This window comes from Populus trichocarpa, chromosome 18 (genome assembly GCF_000002775.5).
Source record: "Populus trichocarpa isolate Nisqually-1 chromosome 18, P.trichocarpa_v4.1, whole genome shotgun sequence".
In the NCBI taxonomy this organism is placed as follows: domain Eukaryota; kingdom Viridiplantae; phylum Streptophyta; class Magnoliopsida; order Malpighiales; family Salicaceae; genus Populus; species Populus trichocarpa.
Window position 1 is genome coordinate 5,065,677 of NC_037302.2, and position 23,719 is coordinate 5,089,395.

At 39.6% G+C, this 23,719-nt stretch overlaps 1 protein-coding gene across 3 annotated transcripts; it reads left to right on the plus strand.

The window, feature by feature from the left end:
- The first annotated feature begins 683 nt into the window (after nt 1-683).
- Nucleotides 684-7,523, plus strand: LOC18107613 (uncharacterized). 3 transcript variants are annotated; one of them, XR_008058072.1, is made up of 6 exons: nt 685-912; nt 1,222-2,208; nt 2,918-3,112; nt 3,370-4,574; nt 5,447-5,743; nt 6,442-7,523. XR_008058072.1 is itself a non-coding variant. In XM_024590317.2 (5 exons), exons 2-5 carry the CDS (start codon nt 1,251-1,253, stop codon nt 5,474-5,476), a joined length of 2,388 nt encoding a protein of 795 aa, XP_024446085.2. In that variant the 5' UTR covers nt 684-912; nt 1,205-1,250; the 3' UTR covers nt 5,477-5,957. The 3 variants fall into 3 exon arrangements, 2 of the variants coding, with proteins under 2 accessions (XP_024446085.2, XP_024446084.2); XM_024590317.2 differs by lacking the exon at nt 6,442-7,523 and having other exon boundaries at nt 684-912; nt 1,205-2,208; nt 5,447-5,957; XM_024590316.2 differs by lacking the exon at nt 6,442-7,523 and having other exon boundaries at nt 5,447-5,957.
- Nucleotides 7,524-23,719: the final 16,196 nt, after the last annotated feature.

The following is a 23,719-nucleotide window of genomic DNA, read 5'->3' on the forward strand; positions in this document are numbered from 1 at the left end:
CACATTAATTTATTGATCAATAAAGACTAAAATTAAGATTCATTGTTATTTTTTATTTATTTTAAAGAATAAATCTCACATGCCATAAAAAAGATAAAAAAAATTAAAGGATGAAAAAACGTTTTCAATACAGATTAAAATGTCATAAACAATCTTATTCTATTTTTTTAATTAATGTGGGTGTCCAGCCAGCTTGTGTATACCTCGATAAATTCTATGTGCTCTGAAGTTAACGATCACTAGATCATTATATTAACAATTACATGACTTAAATTTAAAACCATAAAAAAAATAAATTTTTTAATCTCAAACTCTTACCACTAAATCACGTTGTAGATAATTCTCTTTCCATTTTTTTTATTTTATTTTTTTGATTTACGTGGGGTGTCCGGGCCAGCTTACGCGCACCACGACTATTCCCCACGGCCCGCTGGACATCCTGCAAGCCCAGGAGCAGGTAAGGCACCGCGGGGGTGACAGACGTACACATAGAGGGTCGAACCCGGGACGGGGACGGAACAAGTCACACGAATTAACCACAGCAATTAAACCCTCAAATGTTAGGTACACACGAGAGCTCGAACCAGGGCAGGGCAAAGCCTGCCAAGGCCACTGAGCTACATTTTTATCTGGACGTTAACTAACACGACATACCAAACACATCCTAAAATTACAATTTCACTATTTTCATATAAAAAAATAACTCACAGGTCTCTTTATTCTCACGCCGAGGCCGAGTTAAAGAAAACCCAACCGAGTTCATCACAAAATTCAAATAATCTCTCAGTATCTCCTTCTTGCTATTCCTCCATTACAAATACAATCTAAGCGACAATTCCACTTCTCTCAGCACTAACTAGGGTTCGCTATTCCTCCTTTTTTCATTCTCTCTACCCTACGCTCTTCCTCATGGTAAGTCTTCCTTCTTCATTGCCGTTGCGATTTATTTATTTTCTCTATTGTTTGGTTGTTGAGAAATTCGAGCGAAGAAAAGAAAAGAAACTGCTGTTGAAATTATAACCTGACTTTCCCTTTTTTCTTCTTCTTGATTTTCCTGCGTTATTGAATATTGCTTTCTGACTTCCCAATTCTGTTGAAGATGCTATTACTATGTCGTTTTGCTTGTTGAGATTTAATTAAATTCCGCTTTCCTAATTAATTCATATCAATGGTTTTTTTTTTTTTTCATTTTTCTCTTAATTAGTTAATTAATTTCCGCAGGCTTAGGAAAGTCGTTGAATTTCTCCAATATGTATGGTCAAGGGAGTTTTAATCCCCAGTCCGGTGGCCAAGGTTCTCAAACACCCATTGCTCCTTCATACTCTCACCGTCCGCCTCCTCTTCCTCACAATTTCCAACTAGGCCCTCCTCCTCACACTGGTCAGCCAAGTTTGCCCCCGCCCCAACATCTACTCGCACCTGGTGGGACGGCAAATGCTGCCCAGTCTTGTTTACACTCTTCTACAACTGTTCGTGGAATTGCTCCTTTCCAGCATGTTTATGCACCTGCGCAGCATTCTTCCTATTTAGCATCGGGCCCTCCCCCTCCTCCTCCCTTTGGTTTGCATCGTCTTGAAATGTTACAGGCCCCGCTGCCTCCTAGAGGTTTACCTCCTCCTCCACCACCACCACCACCTTCTCAAGGTCAGAGGTTTTATAATTCGCTGCCACAACAGCTAGCTGGTGTGCAGGGTCTACAGCATATCCCCCCTCCACCTCCCCCACCTCTTCTTCCAACTTCCAGTTTCTCATCATCTGCTCCCTTTGGGAGTTTTGCTGAGTCTAATGGTGCCAATCCTCAAATGCTTTCAATGGCTTCCCTACCACCACCCCCACCCCCACCACCAACCTCTTCTGCACCGTTGATTCCACCTTCTCCTCCTCAGTCTAACTCTCACATGTTGCCAGTATCTGCGCCTGTCCTAGCTGGTTCCTATCCACTGCTTCACTCTGATATTGCTTCCAACTCCAGCATACCTTCTGGTGATAAATTGGGCACTACTGGTTCTGTCAATGAAGCTATCCCTCTCAATAAGGGTGGACATAGTGTTCCTGTGCATGATGGCAACTTATATCTGGAAGGTGGAAGTGGCACTGAGGTAAATTGTAAATTGGATGAAGCAAAGAATTTTTCACAACCCAGTCATTTGATGGTTGCCGCTGGATCCCACATGTCTGCTGATTCTGATTCCGATATGGAGATGGAAGGTTAGTGCCTTATCGGTATTTTCTCGGTCTACTTCATAAGGTGTTTGTTTGCTGATATTTGCTAAGGTAATTATGTTTCTCAGATGTCTCTATCCCTCCTTTGAAGCATGTAAATCTTATAAAACTTATCATCTATTAGTTTGATGTTAAAGAGAAAATGAGATGCCTGACTGTTCCTTGTTTGCACTGTGATTGTGATGTGTGACCGGGATACAAAATATTTATTATTCTTGGAAATTTGTTGTTTGTATGCCAAATTTTTTTACCCCTCCTAGATCACTTGTGCTACCCCAAACATCTGATTGCGTTTTCTAACTGAAATGGGATATCACTAAAAAAAATATTTCCTTGGTTTTGTTTTATTGATTTATTCATTTAAATCCAATCTTAATTTCATAACTTAAGGTAGTTTCGTTAGTGGAATGGCTTGCTGTTTGGTTGTCTTGTGTCAATGTGGTGCCAAGAGGCCTCTCCCCTTCCGACTTTGTCAAGAAGTGGTACTTTTGTGTTTTGGATGATGCATGTAAGTTGGTGGAAGAAAGAGTTTGTGTTGAATGATCTGAACAACTGATCCAATTTGGTGAAGTTTTCTTGACTGTTTATTTTGTTTGTACATATCATTATGGATGAGTAATATTTTGTGTTTGCATTGTGGAATTATTGATTCATATCATTGTTTGCTTCTCTCTCATCACCGGGTGCTTTTCAGATGATATTACCCAGTCTGACAATGACCAGGCAGCAAATCATCCTATTGGAGATTTAACTCACTGCAATCATTTGATAGCTGGAGACTCTGATATAAGAGAGCAGTTGCGTGAACTGCAGAGTTCAGCACAATCCGATGCTGCCACATTGGTTTTATCAGTCCCTGGTTCCTCCAGGCTGGATAATGGTCAACAAGGTCAATCTTATACCCACACACTGTTTTTCTCTACATGAACAATCTCTTCCTAATTTTCTTCTTCTTGAGATAATTATATATTTTAATGGCTTAATATTGTATGCCCGTGCTTATAACTGCACTTGTATGGTTCTCACGTAGGTTGCTTATGATGTGTAGACCTGTTGCATGTCCATTAAGTTTGGAGTTAATAATGATTTCAATTTAATGGTCGAAACTCAATTCCTGTCGTAACCAATTGACATTTGGAAAAACAGTTTCTGAAGTTCATAGCCCAGTCATTAATTCAGCTGGAGCTGATGAAAAAAGTTCATCAAGGGCCATGTCAGCTGCTGGATGCGAGAATTCTGATAAGTATTCTAGTGAAGTTTTAAAAGGCGGCAGCCCATTCAGACTTCTGCAGGATAATGCTTCTGAGGATAGCTCAGAAAATAATGATGAGCCCTGTTTGAAAAATACCATTCCTCAAACTGCTTCAAAATTAGTTACAGTTGGCTCTGAAGATCTGCAGCAGCAACAGCCATCCTATTGTTTGAGTCACTTTGCTTCTGATAATGTGTATGGTCTATCTGGGAAGATAGGTTCTTCATCTGTGTTCCCACCAGATATTCTGGACTCAAATCAGCTGTCTTGCCTGCCCAATTTTGCAGTATCAAAAAATTCAACTCTCCCTAATACTTATCCAGCTAGTTTTGAGCTGCCGCTCAACTCCAAATTCAGTTCTGATGTTTTAAGACAAGAAAAGGTTGCATCCTACACTAGTATGTATGATCAATCTTCAAGTTGGAACCATATTTCACTTGATGGACAAGATGCCATTGTTCGATCAAGACAGCCAATCTCTTCTCCCAGTTCTGCTAGGGATGTTGCACAAATTATTCCTAGGTCAGGTAGTGATCAGTATGATCCATTTTTGGACAGCATTGAGCCAGCTTCAAACTCATTTAAGAGACTTGACCACATTCAGAAGTGGGAATCCAATAACACTGACATTATGCCGAGGCTTAGTGGCTCAGACAAATCATTGGATGTCGAAGAAAACAATAAGAAAGAGGTTAGAGGCATTGCTCTTTCTACATCCCTTGATAATGAGGAGTTTGGTGAGACTGCAGATGCAGAAGTCGGTGATGTTGAGGATCAGAGCCAAAGTAATCCTGTTGTAGTGAATGTGAATATGGGTGATATGGAGATCGATCAGGTTAAGTCTCCAGGGAAGAGCAAAAATAGCAAGGACTCCAGATCAATGAAGCTTTTCAAGGTTGCCCTTGCAGATTTTGTGAAGGAGGTTTTAAAGCCATCATGGCAACAGGGTAACATGAGCAAGGAAGCATTTAAGACTATTGTCAAGAAGACAGTTGATAAGGTTGCAGGAGCGATGAAGAGCCACCAAATACCCAAGTCCAAGGTGAAAATAGATCATTATATTGACTCATCGCAATGGAAATTGACAAAACTTGTGATGGTAAATCCTCCTTTCTTTTACCTTGAAGCTGCCAAGCTTTCAATTAATGATGCTTTCTAATTAAGTTGGAAAAAACATGATATTTATATTTAAGGCCTGTGTGTATAAAAATCAGTGGGGATGGATAATTAGAAATGGTTCTTTTAGAAATATCATATCTGATGCATGTTGTCTGGCCAGGCCATATGAATTCGTAGTGACAGATAGAGGTCCCATGACCTCATTACTTAGCTTATGAGTCTACTGATTGGAACATTAATTTCTCGCTATCAGTAAAAGTATGATCATGGAATTGGATATTGTCATTCTAGAACATAGAAATCATGGATGGAAAACAGGCAGTGTGATGCAGCTAGACAACTCTTCTATAAGTATGCTTCCTCTTCAATTCTGCCCCTTTCTGCTGAAAGAAGGGAAATTAATGGACATGAATTCTTAACCATGAGTTTTTTCTATCTAGTAATTTTTTTAGTGGGACTTGGGATTTGTTGCAGTGTACTTTTTAAATTTTGAACAATGAACTGTACAGTTGTATTTCATTTATCAAGGGAAGGTAGGTTTTTAAAGTTTGGAGGTTGCGCCTACAACCTTGCCACAAAAATGGTCCTATTTCAAGAAGCTCATATGACTGAAAAATTGCATCAAGTGTGGGCACAAAATATCATTCTTAGCAATTAAGACCATCATGAAGAATATTTCAAAATATGATTAGAACTTCTCTTTTGTAAATGGACATGTTTGGGGACACAAAACAGGAAAATTTGTGGGGAGTGCAACTTCAAAAAGTTGTTCTATGCATGATTAGATTCTATATGCTCTTTAATTATGTCATATTTGTTTTGGCAATACCATTTTCTTATTTTGTTCTGCAGGGTTATGTTGATAAGTATGCCAAAGGGTAAAAGTTGATATCAGGATGGTTTCTGGTTGAAGGCATTGATTTTGCTTGCTTTGAGGGACTATAGTGCCACTGGAGCTGCAAAACAACCTAGAATTGGTCGTAGAGCTGTGAGAATAGGTGGGAAAAAAAGAGAGCCGGTGTTAGTAGATTCCTTCATTTTGTGAAGTTTGCACCTGCCAGAAAAAGAATATATTAAGGTCTATGACCAGGTGAACTCAGTTACAGCGTATTCCAACTTCAAGGAAATTCTTAGGAGGCTCCAAAATGTGTATGTAATGTGCTGCTTTGAAAGAATGTTGCACTTTCCTTTTGATGTGGAGCTATTTTGTTAACTCTCTTGTAAATTGCCAGTTTTTATTATGATCACTGCGTACATATTTGATTGTTGACTTTTTTGTTGTGTAATCATTGGAAGGAGAGAGGATGAATTCGGAAGCATGAATATAAACAACTTCAGATTTATTAAGAGAAGATTTTTTTTTTTGTTAATTTGCATGATATATTTTAGAGTCCTGACTCATCACAATTTGTCATGTTTGTCATTAGCAATGATATGTTTTGGTATCTGGTTTATTAATCAAAACTAGAAAAATTGAATTATCTTTCTCTTTTCCCTTCTCAAAGTATTATATCTATGCATGTTTTGGACAATGGTGTTGGATTGAGAAACAGGTGCTACAGTGTTAGCTTGGACTTCTAAAGATAAGTTGGTTGTACATAATGTTAGCAGGTAACATCTGTATGCTGTCTTTACATTGCCTGATCAGTACAGGATTGAGCTCTAGGTAATTATAACGAATTTGACTGCAATCATGAATTACCGAACAATGATTGAAATTTTGATTTTTTCAACAATCAAATCATGATCACAGGTCAGATAAATCTACATATGTACACAGCGACCATGCATCTGATTCTTGGTTGCATAGGTTTTCACTATTTTACTTTTTTTTTCCTTGTTTGCAGTCATACTGCAATAGAGAGGGCATTGAGCAATCCCTTTCAAGAGTTTATCTTAACAAACATGATTCCCAGTGTTGGAGCAGAACCGTTCTCCAGAGCTTACAGTCAGTCTAGTTAGCAGTAACCTCTCGGGTGAGATCTTATGGCTTGTTCATGTTTTCTGTTCTGTGAGTAGCATCTTTCAGTAGAATTGGATTGGTATAGTTACCAATGAGATTAATGACTTCATTGAGTTACAAGATTGAGATTTATTAATTTATTTTGAATGCATGAGATGTCAATATGTTGTCTCTCTTTATTCCTTCCCTGGTGATGCATACATGTGAAGAATGAACTATGCTGACATAGTGTTGCTTAAATCGTAGTTGAGAAATTGGAACTAAAAAGAACAAAAAGATTTAAATACATATAAAAGAGGCCTTTCCTTTTTATTTAAATTTTAGAAGGAAAAAAAAGCCTTCCTTTTGTTTTCATGACATAACGCAGATATCTTGTCAATTTTCCTTTGTGCCTAGTAGTCAATCTGATATTGTGCTGGCTTCCTTCTTTTAGTTTCTAATTCATGACATAGCTAGGATGTCTTGTCAATTAATACTTCTTGCTCTGCCTGTGTTATCGAATTGTATTTTCGGATGAGGAATAATCATGAGAATTGTGAATGGTTGATTGGGCTGCAAGATGAAATCGAGTTACTTTCAGTAAGGTATTGTATTTGTGCTTTGACAATGAACTGAAATTTTTTTACCTAATCGGGTTTGTTCAATGAAGCTCAAGCTATGAATTTGTAGAATGTTTTTCAACTGTGGTGGAGCTCATCATGCGAACCACTTGTTATTACTCCTTACACAAAGGGAAAAGGAAACCCTTTGGAGTGATGTGGGGATTGGGGGGAGATTTACATTTGGCCGTTCTCTGTAAAAATATTTCAGTTGAAGGACCTGTTGGGCATGCATTTGAATCGTCAGGCCTTTCGTTTCTTTTCTTTTCTTTTTATCGAATTGTATTATTAAGCTGTTACTAGATGGTTTCTGTCAGATTTCTTCCTTATTATATTATTTGCTCTAGAATAAGAAGTGTTGCTAGAAGTGATAAGTTACATGAAGGATGTGGTATCTCGGGAGACAATGGTAGAGGAAATCAAAAGTCAACTCAAGGCAGCCCTTGAGACAGATTATTTTGTTATTTTACGGAAAAAATCCCACTGCGTATGCTTCTTTGGAGCATCCCCTTCAAAGAGAATGGCCTGGCCAATATTTTTATCCTATTAAAAAAAAGGGAAAAAAATTGAAATTATCAACAAAGAAAGGGTTTATTCAGGGGGAGAGATGTATTAATTTTTATAGTGATTTGAACAATTATTTTTTCCATTTTTTTGAACATGATTAAAAAGGTGAGTTGAAGTGTTTAGTACATTCTTTTAAAATTACAAGATTGCTATTTAGCTAAAAATGGATATAAATTTGGTTATTTCCCCACAATATCATACACATAACCACATTCTCCACATATTTTAAATCCTTTTCCCTTTATTCATGCATCACAATAATCTCCTTTAAATTTTCTCCCAAACATCCATCACAAACTGCATTTATATATTTATATATTCTCCCCATTTGGCATGACTTTACACAAAATTACAAAATTCTTATATTTTCCCTTTTGGCAAAGTAGTGTACACTTTCCAACACAATTATCTCATCTCCTTATATTTTCTTTTCTTTGGCGGATCAAAAAAGGAGTTTAGGCACATGTAAGGAAATAACCAAATTATTACATGTCAAAGATCATCAATAGCTGAATACCATCAACACAATGACATAAGCAAAAAAAGGATAGGAATAATTAATAATCTCTCTCTCTCTCTCTTCAATTCCCCCACTTCCTTCAGAAATCCTCCCTTCTACTCCCTATTCATATCTCTCAGCAATCTTTCACTCTCCTGCCATCTAATGACAATTGACTATTGCACAAATTGTTTTGCTTTCAAGAGAAATAATTGGATTGCAGGCTACAAATTGTACACAGATCAGTGTTCTATATATATATACACAACTTGTAAGATCTATTCTAGGAAGGAAAGCTTAAGTTAAGGATATATTTCCTAACGATTACAAGATTGAAAACAGAGTCAACATACATATACAACTTTCCTTGTTATTTCCTAGCTGTTACATGCTTGATTGTTGGCAGATTTATGGCTTATGAGATCTTCAGTATGATTCAAGGAATCATTCTTTATACGCCCTGCAAGATGGAGTCACCATCGGTTACTCCAATCTTGGTCCGAAGAAGCTCAGTTCGTTGACGGGACAGGGGTTTTGTCAAGAGATTAGCAAGCTGATCTTGTGTATTGACATGATGAACATGTAGGGTGCCTTTCTGGACACAATATCACGAACAAAATGCAAATCAATCTGAACGTGCTTTATCCTAGAATGTTGAACCGGATTGAAGCTTAAATGTGTTGCTCCCAAATTGTCACATAGGAGCTGTGGAGGAGCTAAAATGGAGTAGCCAAGTTCAGTAAAAAGTGCTAGAAGCCATAACGTCTCAGAGGCAGCGTTGGCAAGTGCACGATATTCAGCCTCAGTTGATGATCGGGCTACAGCTCTTTGTTTTTTTGAACTCTAGGAAATAAGATTAGAACCAAGAAAACATATGTATGCCGAAGTAGACCTTCGATCGTCACAGTTACCTGCCCAATCAACATCATAGTATGTGATGAGTTTGGAGGTTATGTTTCTTTGAATATGAATCCCATGAAAGATTCTATGCTTCAAGTATCGAAGTAATCATTTTGCAGCTGTCCAATGTGCTGTCGTTGGCTTATGTATAAATTGGGACAACTTATTCACTGCAAAAGAAATGTCAGGACGTGTGAGAGATAAGTATTGCATGGCACCAATAACACTTGTATTCTGTGCAATCAACCGAGGATGTGCCATCAATAAGCTTGAGCACAGTAGTTGTGGATAGTAGAATGGTAACCTTTTTTGCTCCATGTATGTTCATCTTTGTTAATAAGTCTCTGATGTATTTGTGCTGAGACAAAAAGAGACTTGTGGTAGTGGGAATAACCTTCATGCCCAGAAAAAAAATGTAGCTGACCCATGTCTTTTAAAGAAAACCGGTTGCTAAGTTGGACAATGATGGATGAGACAAAGATGGGATCATTTCCTGTAATAACCAAATCATCCACGTACACCAAAAAGTAACAAGTAACAGATTTGGTGTTATAAATGAACAAGGAAGAATCGACTCTGGAGTTCACAACGCCAAACTCTAAAATGGCACCTCTGAGAGTGGAATACCAAGCCTGTGGGGGTGTGGTATCATCTTTGAAACCTGGAGGTTGAACCATATATACATCTTCATTTAACAGACCATGCAAAAATGCATTATTAACATCAAGTTGTCTTAACTGCCAGCTTTGTGTGACAGCAATGGTCAAAACAGTCCGAATAGTAGCCGGTTTCACAACCGGACTAAATGTTTCTTTGTAATCTAAACCAGGACGTTGATTGAAACCTTTTGCAACAAGTCTCACTTTAAAACGATCAATCGACCTATCAGCTTTTCTCTTAACCCGAAATACTTATTTACAGCTGATGGGATTACAATGTTTGGGTGGAGATACTAATGTCCATGTGCTGTGTCTCATCAGAGCCGTAAGCTCTTCAAACATGGCTTGTCTCCAGCAAGGATCACATAATGCCTGTCTCACACAACTAGGTTCAATAGCATGAGGGAGAGGATGTTTGGAAACAACATGAAATTGCTTAGGTTTGTAAATTTGATTCATGGACCTAGTGATCATGGAATGGGTTCTTTGGGGTTGGGATTCATTAGGAACAATAAACATATTGGGTAAAATTTGGGCGAGGATGGTAACATCGGTGTTTGTCTATGAAATAGAAGGTGGTGTGAAGGGCAAAGTTTGTGAGGGAGAGAGATTCTCATTGTGAGGAAGTACATTAGGACAAGAACATGGAGAATTGAATTGCAAATGTTCCTCAACAGAAAAGGGAAGATTAGAGGCGGTACTTGAAGATGATGCAGAAATGGTGGCACGATCCGAGATCACTAGTGATGGTTGCAGTGGAGTGGGTAAACCGATGGGTGGCACAGCTGTCGAAGAGGAGGAATTAGAGGATGTGCATGCAGGGGAGAGTATTTGAAATGGGGTTTGGGTTTCATCAAACGTAACATGGTGAGAGATATATAGTTTGTTTGTGGATAAATCTAGGCACTTGTAAGCATTCTGAGTTGTAGAATATCCAATAAACAGGTACGGGGTTGCTTTTGGTTGAAGCTTATTTGTGTTATACGGTTTGGTGAGGGGAAAACAGAGGCATCCAATTTTTTTTTTTAATTTGAGATAATTAGGAATTTGACGAAATAAGATTTCTAATGGGGTTTTGTTTTGTAGGAGGGGAGTTGGTTGCCTATTAATAAGATATGCAGCTGTGGAGAATGCATGAGGCCAATAAGATAGTGGAAGAGAGGCATCATGTAGCAATGTAAGACCAATTTCTACTAAATGACGATGACAACGTTTCGAGACACCATTTTGTTGAGGTGTATGAGAGGCAGTGGTGTGGTGACTAATTCCATGTATAGAAAAATATTGTTTAAGTACAACAAATTCACCACCATTATCCGAGTAAATGCTTTTGATTTTTGTGTGAAATTTATTTTTAACTAGATGTTTAAATTGAGGAAAAATGCGGTTGACACAAGATTTATTTGTCATGGGATAAAACCATATATATATTTGGTAAAATGATCAACCAAAATCAAATAAAATCATGAACCATCAAGACCAACTGTGTTTGAGGGTCCCCAAACATCGGTATAAATAAGATGAAGTGGTGCATTACTTACAAGACTAGTTGAATGAAATGGTTGCTTATGAGCTTTATTGATCAAACAAGAGGTACAAAGAAAATGTACTTGGTCTTTGTGTTTTATTGGAAGTGAAAAAAACATGACAATTTGTGTAACAAGTTTTTGAGACGGATGTCCTAGATGTTTGTGCCACCCATCAAGTGACGCCCGTTTATGCATATTTGCAACCATTTTTGGAGGATACCAGTGAGTCCGGTAGTGTGTAAACACCATTTTCACATACACCTTTGAATAGAACCGCCCCCGTGATCTGATCTTTGACAAGAAAAAAGAAAGGGTGAAATTCAATGAAAACATTGTTTTGGAGAGTGAAATGATGAATAGAAATAAGATTTTTGTGTATACTCGGAACACAAAGTGTATCAGTTATATGAAAGGTGCGAGTGGGTGAATGAAATGCTAATGAGCCAATATGTGAGACGCGCAAACCTGATCCATCACCAATGACAACCTCATCAGTACCGTCATATTCTAAATGAACATATAATTTTGCAAGATCACCGGTGATATTATGAGAAGCAACAGAGTCATTAAGCCATTTAGTATCCTTGGTTTGTGAGGTGGAAGCACAATTAACTGTTGCATTACAGGAATTAAACTACAGACAATGCTTAGTAGTGTGACCCAATTGATCACATATTTGGCATTTTGATGGATACATGGGCTGACCATTGAATTGATTGGGCTTTTTATTATCACGTGGGTTTCCATTATAACGATTTGAGGCAGAATGACCATTATATTTAAAGTAGCCTCCTTTGTTTGGCTTGTTAAAGCCTCTGTAAACATTACCCCTGTCGCACGTGCGCGACGTCGTGGCGATCGTCCACCCACAAAAAATAAATGTAAATTTAATGTAATGGGGGGATATATCTGGTCAATGTGGGGAGACAAGGAATTCGTTGTCTCTTAGTAGTGAAAAATGGTGTGGGAGTCGCCACCTAGTATTTTGGTCACTAGGAACCCTAACTGGTCTCAGAGATCGGGCACGGGGACTGGTTGCGTAAAGGGAAGGTATTAGCACCCCAAATACGCCCTACCTAAGGTAAGCTGCATTGTTTATTTGTCTGATAAAATTCAAGGTCTCGTTGTGTTTCCTAGTTGTTGGTCCGTCTACGGTTCAAGAAAAGTCCTCCTCAATAAGGAGGTCCTTATCTTATCGGGTAAAACCTAACCGTTCTAATGTCTATGTATGTTGGTCCGTCTATGGTTCAAGAAAAGTCCTCCTCAATAAGAAGGTCCTTATCTTATCGGGTAAAACCTAACCGTTCTAATATCTATGTAAAAAAAACATATTTTTAATATCAGGAATACGTTTTATATATAAATTCGTAATCCCAAATACTAAAAGAAGACAAAAAGATTTTTTTAGAATTTTTGAAATATTGGCCTAGTTCTCATGGCTTGAATAAACTGGTTATTAAAGCCAAAATGCATGCTAATACATATATCGTTTTGAAATTTCTTTTGTTGTGTGAAAATATGATGTTATAATATTTATATATATATATTGGAGAGACTAGGCCGTATGCACGAAAACAAAACATTTTTAACTTATTTTATTTTTTTATGTCTTGACGAAAACCAGGTATTTTAATACCGGATTTGTATCGTTACAGTATAAAAATACAAACCGGTATTGATCAAAATACAGTAATAAAATTACAACAAAATCACATATTTTTTGAAATAATTTTTAAAGAATTTTTTGTTCGAATGGGCCAGACCCGGCCCGAAAGGAGACTGGGCCGAAATCGGCCCAAAATAAAACGGGTCTACTTTCTACAGGGCTGGACTCAGCCCAGCAGCATGGGCTGGGCTGGGGTTCCAGCCCAAAACAACAGTAAATGGGGTCACTGTACATCGGGGTACTGTACACGCATAGTAACCGGGGGTACTGTACACGCATAGCAACCCGTTAATTAATTAGCTGGTTACTGTGCACATGTACAGTAACCGGCTAATTATTTTCTTGCTTGCAGAACGTGCACAGTGCACGTTCCGCATGCAAGAAGATGAACAGTAAAACGAGATAAGGGGCAGAGGGCTGACCTGTGGTGGCTCTGAAGGCGGTGCTGCTGGCGGTTGCTGACCGGAGAATGGCTTGGACGGTGGTGAGCTTTTCTTCCCTTTCTTCACTGTGTTTTCCCTTACTCTGTTCTCCTCTGCTTCTCCTTTCTTCTTCTGTTTCTCACGGTGCTCTTCCCTCTCGCGGTGGTTCTGCTGTTGTTTGGCAGCTTTGATGGTGCTGGTGGCAATGGAGAGGATGCCCGAAGACAGCAGTTGTTTTCTTCTTCTTCTTCCCCTGCTGCTCGCGAGGCAGGCGCTCCCTTTTTCTTCAAGCAGCAACGCCGGGTGGGAGGAAGGTGATGAACTGAGGCAGGATGGTGGTGGCGTTTGGCAATGCTGGTGCAGTTGGCGTGTTACTGCAACTGCTCCTGGTGTTGCCGCTGCTGCTCTTCCTCCTGGTGTTGCTGCTGCTGCTCTTCTCCTGGTGTTGCTGCTGCTGGGCTAGAGGAGATGATGAGGGCGTTGGCAGCGTTGGTGCGGCTCCTGGTGTTGCTGCCGCTGCTGGGATGGAGGAGAAAATGAGGTCGGTCTGGGGCTCCGTTGACAGAGAAGGTTGTTTCGGGTGCAGGGAAGAAATGGCCGAGAGAGGGGAATGGCCAGGAGGGGGACTGTTTTTGGGTGCTCTCTCTCTTTCTCGTTCCAAAAACACGCCTCCCCTTTTAGTTTTCCAGCCCCCTCCCGTTCAACAAAACTCTCCTCGTTTTAAACTTCTTCCTCTCTCCGTTTCAAAAAATTTCCCCCCCTGTTTTTCTGCTGTGTTGGGTGCTATTTATAGAGCAAGTGGGTGTGGCTTTTGCTGTTGCGCATGGGAGCGGGTCTCGCGGCGGCTGGTCGGCCATTGGGTGCTACTGTCGAGGTTCGGCTCCAACAGCATGGAGCGCGGCAGGTAGAGGAACAGTGTCAAAACGACACTGTTCAAATTCTTTTTTTTTTTTTATTATTATTATTATTATATATATTTTTTTATTTGTGGGGACCCAAAAATGGGTTACAACAGATGCCCCCTCTTTATAATGCTTACGGAGCAGCATGGGTTTTGCGTAGTAAGTTTTATAAAGATAAAGAAAACTGAACTTCCGAAACTGATATTGTCGAAGCTTGATCTATCTGGAACTGTCTTTATAGCAGCTCGCCTTCAACCCGAAAAAAATGATCAAAACTTAGTCCTCTTGAGATCCCAATCCGGCAATCCCCTGACCTCTAACTTGGATTAGATTAACCTGGCATTCCATCCGAGATCCATTCTGGCGATCTCTTTTAACTAAAAATCCATATTTGTAGTTGGGCCAAACTGAAATCCCATCTGACGATTTCCCTTAGCTAATATCGATGTTACGGTTGGGCTAACCTGAGATCCCTTCCGGCGATCCCCTTTAACCAGAACCATTATTCTGTGTGTGGTTGGGCTAACCTGAGATCCCATCTGGCGATCCCCTTTAACCAGAACCAAAATCCTGTGTGTGGTTGGGCTAACCTGAGATCCCATCTGGCAATCCCCTTTAACCAGAACCATTATTCTGTGTGTGGTTGGGCTAACCTGAGATCCCATCTGGCGATTCCTTTACCCATAACCTAAATACAAAAACACGTATGTGGTCTCATTATGACGGGTGACCTGCCCGAATGGGAAAAGGAAAGAGTGGTCTCATTATTATGGGTGACCTACCCAGGGGGAAGAATGGCCTCATTATTATGGGTGACCTACCCAGGTAAAAAAAAGATGAAGAATGGTCTCATTGTATGGGTGACCTACCCAGGAAAAATGATGGTCTCATTGTATGGGTGACCTACCCAAGAAAAATGATGGTCTCATTGTATGGGTGACGAACCCAAGAAAAATGATGGTCTCATTGTATGGGTGACTAACCCAAGAAAAATGATGGTCTCATTGTATGGGTGACGAACCCAAGAAAAATGATGGTCTCATTGTATGGGTGACGAACCCAAGAAAGAAAAATGATGGTCTCATTGTATGGGTGACGAACCCAAGAAAGAAAAATGATGGTCTCATTGTATGGGTGACGAACCCAAGAAAAATGATGGTCTCATTGTATGGGTGACGAACCCAAGAAAAATGATGGTCTCATTGTATGGGTGACGAACCCAAGAAAAATAATGGTCTCATTGTATGGGTGACCTATCCAAGGGGAAGAATTCTTAGTAAACTCCATGCTTTTCTAAGAAATAATTTCAATACGAGGTCCCTTCTAGCGACCTTCCTTGATGAATGTCGAAGTACGAGATCCTTTCTGGCGATCTCAAATAACTTGGAATCCCATCGGGCAATTCCTTTTACCAAAGCTAAAACATGAAGTTCCTTCTGGCGACCTTCATCGCAATACAAGATCCCTTCTAGCGATCTCCTTTATCCAAACAACTTGGAATCCCATCTGGCGATTCCTTTTAACCAACATGTAATACGAGGTCCCATCTAGCGACCTCCAAATAGCGAAACACGAGATCCCTTCTGGCGATCTCCTTTAATCAACTTGGAATCCTAATCTGGCGATTCCTTTTAACCAACATGAAATATGAGGTCCCATCTGGCGACCTTCATCAACTTGGAATCCCATCTGGCGATTCCTTTTATTCAAAGCTGAAATAATGAGATCCCTTCTGGCGATCTCCTTTAATCAAAAACCAAAAAAATCTATTTTGTAAATCGGTCAACCTGGAATCCCATCTGGCGATTCCCTTTAACCGATTGCTCGATGTCGTTCTTCCTGATGGCAGGGTTTGAAAATTATTATCTTCTCTTCTTGTTGTTCTAGAATCAACTCAATGATTCTTTCTTCATCTCCAATTTTGTTGGAATGCATTAAGGTCTCCTCCTGTAATGATCCAAAAAACATATATGCAATGATTTATGATTAGATGCCATGCATGCATTTGTACCTGGTTTTGAAACATAGGCCCCATCATCTTCTTCTATTTCATGAAACTCTCTCTTGATATGAGCTTGCTTTTGAAGTCGTATGCTGGATTCATTTCTCGTGCTGCCTCTTTTTACCTATCATATCTTTGAGAAGAAGTCTTCGACTTTTTACAAGTAGCTTTTTCAAAATGTATGACTTGTCATTGTCTTCTTTGTCATGCTTTTGTCAAATGCTTTAACTTATCTTTTCAAATCTACGGGCTCTCATCTCGTTTTAAAATCACGTAAAACTTTTCATGAAATATAATTTATTGCCACAGTGTGGGGTGTGAAAAATATGTCAAGTTTAGATTTAATTTGATTCTCTCCAATTGATGGAGTCATCTCTTTAGTCATGTGTTAAAACAATTCTTTTAAGTAAAAGATTTCAAATGCTTTGAGATCATATGTTTTTTTTTTATATATATATATATATAAAAGGTTCCTTGCAAAGAGAATTCATGGCCGAACCTTTCTTATTGACTGGGAAGCATAGTATTTCTTTATAGAGTCATCATTCATAAGTTTAACTAGATCTTCTCCATCCATCCTAGATAACAAATAAAGCTCCTCTCGAGAATGTTTTCTTTAACATGTAAAGGCCCTCATTGTTTGGCGTCCTTTTACTTTGATCCTCTTCTGGTAAAGGCTATATTCAGTACAAAATCTCCTTCATGGAATCCTCGAGATCGGACCTTCTTATCATATGATTAGGCCATCTTTGATGATGACAGATTGCAGCTAATCTCTTTTCACTGATCATATTCAACTATTCATATCTAACTTTTAATCTTCTCTAGCATGGTCAGCTAGGTGATCGGCAATGACATTCATGGCTTTCCTTATCATATATACTATGTTGTACTCAGCTAGTATAACTTGCCATTTTGCAATTCAGCTTGATAGATAGGGGTAGATTTAGTAGGTACTGCTTGATTTTCTCGAAAGCTTTTTTCCACTCTTATTCCAAATTCCAAGATTCTTCTTCCTTAACAACTGAAAATGGGATCATAAATTGGGATATCAATCGAGCAATGTAATTCAACCTTCCCAAGAACCTCCTTATATCACTCTCAGTCTTGAGAGGTGGCATAGATTGAATAGCTTTTACTTAACCAGGATCCACTTCTACCCCTTCGTCACTCATCATAAATCCCAATAACTTTCCAGATTTCACCCCGAATAAACATTTTGTGTGGTCAAGCCTTAACTTATACTTCTTTGGTCTTTCAAGACAATTCCTTCAATATTTGGACATGATTCTCTCCGTCTCTAGGTTTGGCAATCATGTCATCCACTTATACTTCAATCTCTTTGTGCATCATGTCGTGAAATAGAGTTACCATGGCCCTTTTGGCAGGTGGCCCTAATATTCTTCAACCCAAATGACATGACCTTATAACAAAGTTTCCCCATGGTGTTGTCTTCTTCTTATCCTTTACGCCATTTTTATCTGATTGTAACCTAGAAATCCATCAAAATATGTGGAGATATATGCTGCATTGTCAACTAACATATCTATGCGCGGTAGACAAACTTTGATTTTATCTTTCTTTTTGGGTAATACCACTATATTGGACACCCATTGTGGATATTTGACTACCTCTAGAAAACCGGTGTTCCACTGCTTTTCAATTTCTACCTTTACTCTTTCTTAACCGATTTGCATCCTTCTACTAGTGGTACCATATACAAACCAGGCACATCCTTGTAGGACCAGGCAAAAACATCCATAAAATCTCAAAGTAATCAACTCTTCTCCTTCTTTAGGAGTGATCATAGTCCATATCTTCAATTTTCTCTTATTTTTTCATTGCCCGCATCTATGGTTTCAAATTCCTCTCTGGCGGGTTTCCAAGCTTGTTCATGTTGTCCTATTTTCATCCACTTCTTCCTCTTCTATAGCTACTATGTTTTCTTAAGTTTGGCCATTCATTCTCAGTGTAAAGTGTAAATGTTTGTTTTAAAAGATCCGATTTGAAAACGGAAAGTGATGTGTAAAAACATCAAGATGAACTTTTGAAAATGCATGATCTCATTAAAGGAAAATAAATAAATAAATAAATAAATTGTCTCAAAACATTTGCTTGAGCAAACCGATTAGGTGCGCAACATCATTCCAAACTCCATGAAGCTTTCTTTGGTACTGAGCTTTTGGGTGTAACCTTTCTTCATTTTCCATCCTTTTCTTTAATCGAGTGTTGTGCATTCTAGAAGGAGGATCTATGTTTCTAGGTCTGATGCGTGCATAGATGTATAAGAAAATGCATGACATAATGCATGATTGTCATAAGAATGCTTTGTATATTGGGTACGGATGCAGCCTTCTTGTGAACGAATAACAGCCACCACCTTATAAACATAGGCTCTCTTGTTACATTGCTAGGAGTACTGCCTTTCGAGTCGTTTGTTTGAATCATGTTCACCAAGAGACAGATTTTGCATAAGAAGATGGGTCAATGCCTAATGCTTGACAAGTTTGTTACCTTTCCTCCACAAACTCTCTAGCCAAAGATAAACAGGCAAAGCCGCGATTCTCAATCTTCCCTAGAAAGGCATCGGTTTTAGCTAGGCTTCGGCGCTAGCGAATGCTGTCCCCTCCCACTTTTCATGCATGGATTCTAATAATCCGATCATGCGCAACAACTTTGTCCATTTGCTCATTCGTCTCGGTCATCTTTTCTATGAGCAACATATTGGTTTTGTTCAAAGCAGCATTGCTAGCGTCTATTTGATCCTTGTATTTTTCCATTGCATGCTAGCTTATTGTCCAAATACTTCACCTTTTCGCGCTCCTTGTCAAGTTTTATCCTCATAACTTTTATCTCATTCTTAACCGCTAACTTTGCTTCAATAGCCTTAAACCTTTCCTTTTACTCTCTTCCTTTACAATCTCCATCAAATGGTCTTCCTAATCCTATCCATCCGTTCGAATTGAACTTGTGCAGATTTTTCTTGGGTATATTTTATGCTTCTTTGGCAATCTTTAAAGTCAATCTCCATTGCTTCAAGTTCAAAGCAATTTTGCATCCAATCCAAACTCATCCCTCCTAGCTCCTTCTCACTTCTTTCCTAGCAATCTTCTCTTCACCTAGCTTTAACTCAAGCTTTGTTATCCCTCGCATCAATAGATTGTATTTGCTCATCCTTTCTGCTTTTGCTCAATTCTATCCGAAACTTTTCCACTAGTCTTCCTTATTGACCATTTTCCTCTTAATAGGCTCCTCTATAGTTTGGGGAGATTTGGCTTCTATTAGCTGAAGCAGCTAAGTCTCTCCATCTTGCATATCTTTCACTTGCACTTGCATCCTTTAAAGCTCCTATCTCAACCAAAACCAGATGCTTCCAATCTTGTTTGATGATCTCCACAACTTCTTGTGCAATGGGATCTTCGAACAAACCAAAGAATTGAGCAATTCCTATAGTCCTTGGAACAAATTGCATGCCCCCAAGTTGCCTTACCACAAGGGTAGGAGCATAACTTACATAACTTGTGATCCTTACCAAAAGCACCCAGCGTCTTTGCCCACAACTCACCAAGACATCCACTATAGTAACCCACGGGGCTCTCCACTGAAATCACTATTAGGCAAACCTTCTAATTTGTCAACCCAAACCTGGTTGCCTAGATCTTCCCATTCTTTTCTTCTACCAACTTTAGGGGTCTTTGGGTGAACCACGAAAAATTATTAAAGATAGACCTTTTTGTTTCGATGTGGCTAACCATCTAGATATACAACAACTGCCTCATTGCTCCTTTTCCGGTCTTCCTACAATGGTTAAGTGTCACAATAGTTTCAACTAAATTAAAAAACCACTGGATTGATTTGTGTATTCTCATACTCTACATAAGCAACAGCGGCCTCCAAACTCACTACATTCGTCTGGCCTAGGAACAACACAAGGCCAAATATACTCTATTTCTGATCCTGACCTTTTTCTAGTTCAATTTCTAACATCCTCCACTTCAGACCGGTACCATTCTTTTTCCAAAAACTTTTCCAAGTTGGCAATTCTGAGCAGTTTTGACAGTTCGGGGGTGATCTTGTCAAATCTCAAAGGAAAATAAATCCTATACAAATTGCTTGGAAACTCAGTCAACATCCTATATTGGGACATAGGTTTATGCTTCCAAAAGAAAAACACCGGTAGTCTGGATCCCAAAAATGAACTAAGGCTCGCACAGTTCTGCTTAAACTTCTACCCTTGCGATTTCTACCAAACGTCTATATTTCCTAAAAAACACATCCTCATCCACGTTCTGAAAGTGAGTCATTAACTTGGTCACCTCATTCATAATGCAATTCAGGTTCTTGATTGGTGACAACTTCTTAGCATCGCTTCTAAGGCAGTCTCCTTCAGTCAATTGTGACATTTCAGAATTTTTTCGTATTCTATGATGGAAAATTTAGCAATGGTGGCCATTTCATTCACAAGTCCTGGGAAAAATACCTTTAGGTTTAGACTTGTTTTGATGCAAAAGATATTATGGAGCATACAACCTAAAGGTAGGTTCTAGTTCCTTTATGTGAGACATAGGATAGGTTTACTACTTGGTCTCTAAAAGGGGTCTCTTGCTGTCCCAGTGATTGCCCTCGTGGAGGCAATATGGGGGCTTATAGGCAATGAGATGACACATGTACCAACTATTACCAGTCTAAGCACTCAGCAAAGAGTTGGGGTTTACACAAACTTAAACCTTGACTAACAGTCGTAAGGTAAGCTGCTAGTCCCCCACTTAACTTAAAGTTTGTGTGTGCTCTCAATAATCAAAGTATGTGATGCATGAGACAGTTCTATATAATGCATGAACAATGTGTAAAAATATTTAAAGCATATACGCATGAGACAGTTCTATATTTAACAATAAACACACGAAAACAAAAACAAATCAGACAAAAACAAAGCTTAGTCCACAAGGTCCCCAGTTGAGTCGCCATTCTGTCGCACGTGCGCGACGTCGTGGCGATCGTCCACCCACAAAAAATAAATGTAAATTTAATGTAATGGGGGGATATATCTGGTCAATGTGGGGAGACAAGGAATTCGTTGTCTCTTAGTAGTGAAAAATGGTGTGGGAGTCGCCACCTAGTATTTTGGTCACTAGGAACCCTAACTGGTCTCAGAGATCGGGCACGGGGACTGGTTGCGTAAAGGGAAGGTATTAGCACCCCAAATACGCCCTACCTAAGGTAAGCTGCATTGTTTATTTGTCTGATAAAATTCAAGGTCTCGTTGTGTTTCCTAGTTGTTGGTCCGTCTACGGTTCAAGAAAAGTCCTCCTCAATAAGGAGGTCCTTATCTTATCGGGTAAAACCTAACCGTTCTAATGTCTATGTATGTTGGTCCGTCTATGGTTCAAGAAAAGTCCTCCTCAATAAGAAGGTCCTTATCTTATCGGGTAAAACCTAACCGTTCTAATATCTATGTAAAAAAAACATATTTTTAATATCAGGAATACGTTTTATATATAAATTCGTAATCCCAAATACTAAAAGAAGACAAAAAGATTTTTTTAGAATTTTTGAAATATTGGCCTAGTTCTCATGGCTTGAATAAACTGGTTATTAAAGCCAAAATGCATGCTAATACATATATCGTTTTGAAATTTCTTTTGTTGTGTGAAAATATGATGTTATAATATTTATATATATATATTGGAGAGACTAGGCCGTATGCACGAAAACAAAACATTTTTAACTTATTTTATTTTTTTATGTCTTGACGAAAACCGGGTATTTTAATACCGGATTTGTATCGTTACAGTATAAAAATACAAACCGGTATTGATCAAAATACAGTAATAAAATTACAACAAAATCACATATTTTTTGAAATAATTTTTAAAGAATTTTTTGTTCGAATGGGCCAGACCCGGCCCGAAAGGAGACTGGGCCGAAATCGGCCCAAAATAAAACGGGTCTACTTTCTACAGGGCTGGACTCAGCCCAGCAGCATGGGCTGGGCTGGGGTTCCAGCCCAAAACAACAGTAAATGGGGTCACTGTACATCGGGGTACTGTACACGCATAGTAACCGGGGGTACTGTACACGCATAGCAACCCGTTAATTAATTAGCTGGTTACTGTGCACATGTACAGTAACCGGCTAATTATTTTCTTGCTTGCAGAACGTGCACAGTGCACGTTCCGCATGCAAGAAGATGAACAGTAAAACGAGATAAGGGGCAGAGGGCTGACCTGTGGTGGCTCTGAAGGCGGTGCTGCTGGCGGTTGCTGACCGGAGAATGGCTTGGACGGTGGTGAGCTTTTCTTCCCTTTCTTCACTGTGTTTTCCCTTACTCTGTTCTCCTCTGCTTCTCCTTTCTTCTTCTGTTTCTCACGGTGCTCTTCCCTCTCGCGGTGGTTCTGCTGTTGTTTGGCAGCTTTGATGGTGCTGGTGGCAATGGAGAGGATGCCCGAAGACAGCAGTTGTTTTCTTCTTCTTCTTCCCCTGCTGCTCGCGAGGCAGGCGCTCCCTTTTTCTTCAAGCAGCAACGCCGGGTGGGAGGAAGGTGATGAACTGAGGCAGGATGGTGGTGGCGTTTGGCAATGCTGGTGCAGTTGGCGTGTTACTGCAACTGCTCCTGGTGTTGCCGCTGCTGCTCTTCTCCTGGTGTTGCTGCTGCTGGGCTAGAGGAGATGATGAGGGCGTTGGCAGCGTTGGTGCGGCTCCTGGTGTTGCTGCCGCTGCTGGGATGGAGGAGAAAATGAGGTCGGTCTGGGGCTCCGTTGACAGAGAAGGCTGTTTCGGGTGCAGGGAAGAAATGGCCGAGAGAGGGGAATGGCCAGGAGGGGGACTGTTTTTGGGTGCTCTCTCTCTTTCTCGTTCCAAAAACACGCCTCCCCTTTTAGTTTTCCAGCCCCCTCCCGTTCAACAAAACTCTCCTCGTTTTAAACTTCTTCCTCTCTCCGTTTCAAAAAATTTCCCCCCCTGTTTTTCTGCTGTGTTGCGTGCTATTTATAGAGCAAGTGGGTGTGGCTTTTGCTGTTGCGCATGGGAGCGGGTCTCGCGGCGGCTGGTCGGCCATTGGGTGCTACTGTCGAGGTTCGGCTCCAACAACATGGAGCGCGGCGGGTAGAGGAACAGTGTCAAAACGACACTGTTCAAATTCTTTTTTTTTTTAATTATTATTATTATTATTATATATATTTTTTTATTTGTGGGGACCCAAAAATGGGTTACAACAACCCCCATTTGAAGGGTTGGAGGACAATCTGCGATTGGAGAAATTGGCTGTAGTGATGAGCTGCTGCGTGGTGGCATCAAGACGATGCATATAACATTCATGACTCACAAGCAAATCATGAAGCTCTTCAAAAGACAGTGGACATTCCCTTGCCCGAATTGGCGTTGCAATTTCTCTAAAATCTGGTCCCAAACCATTTAG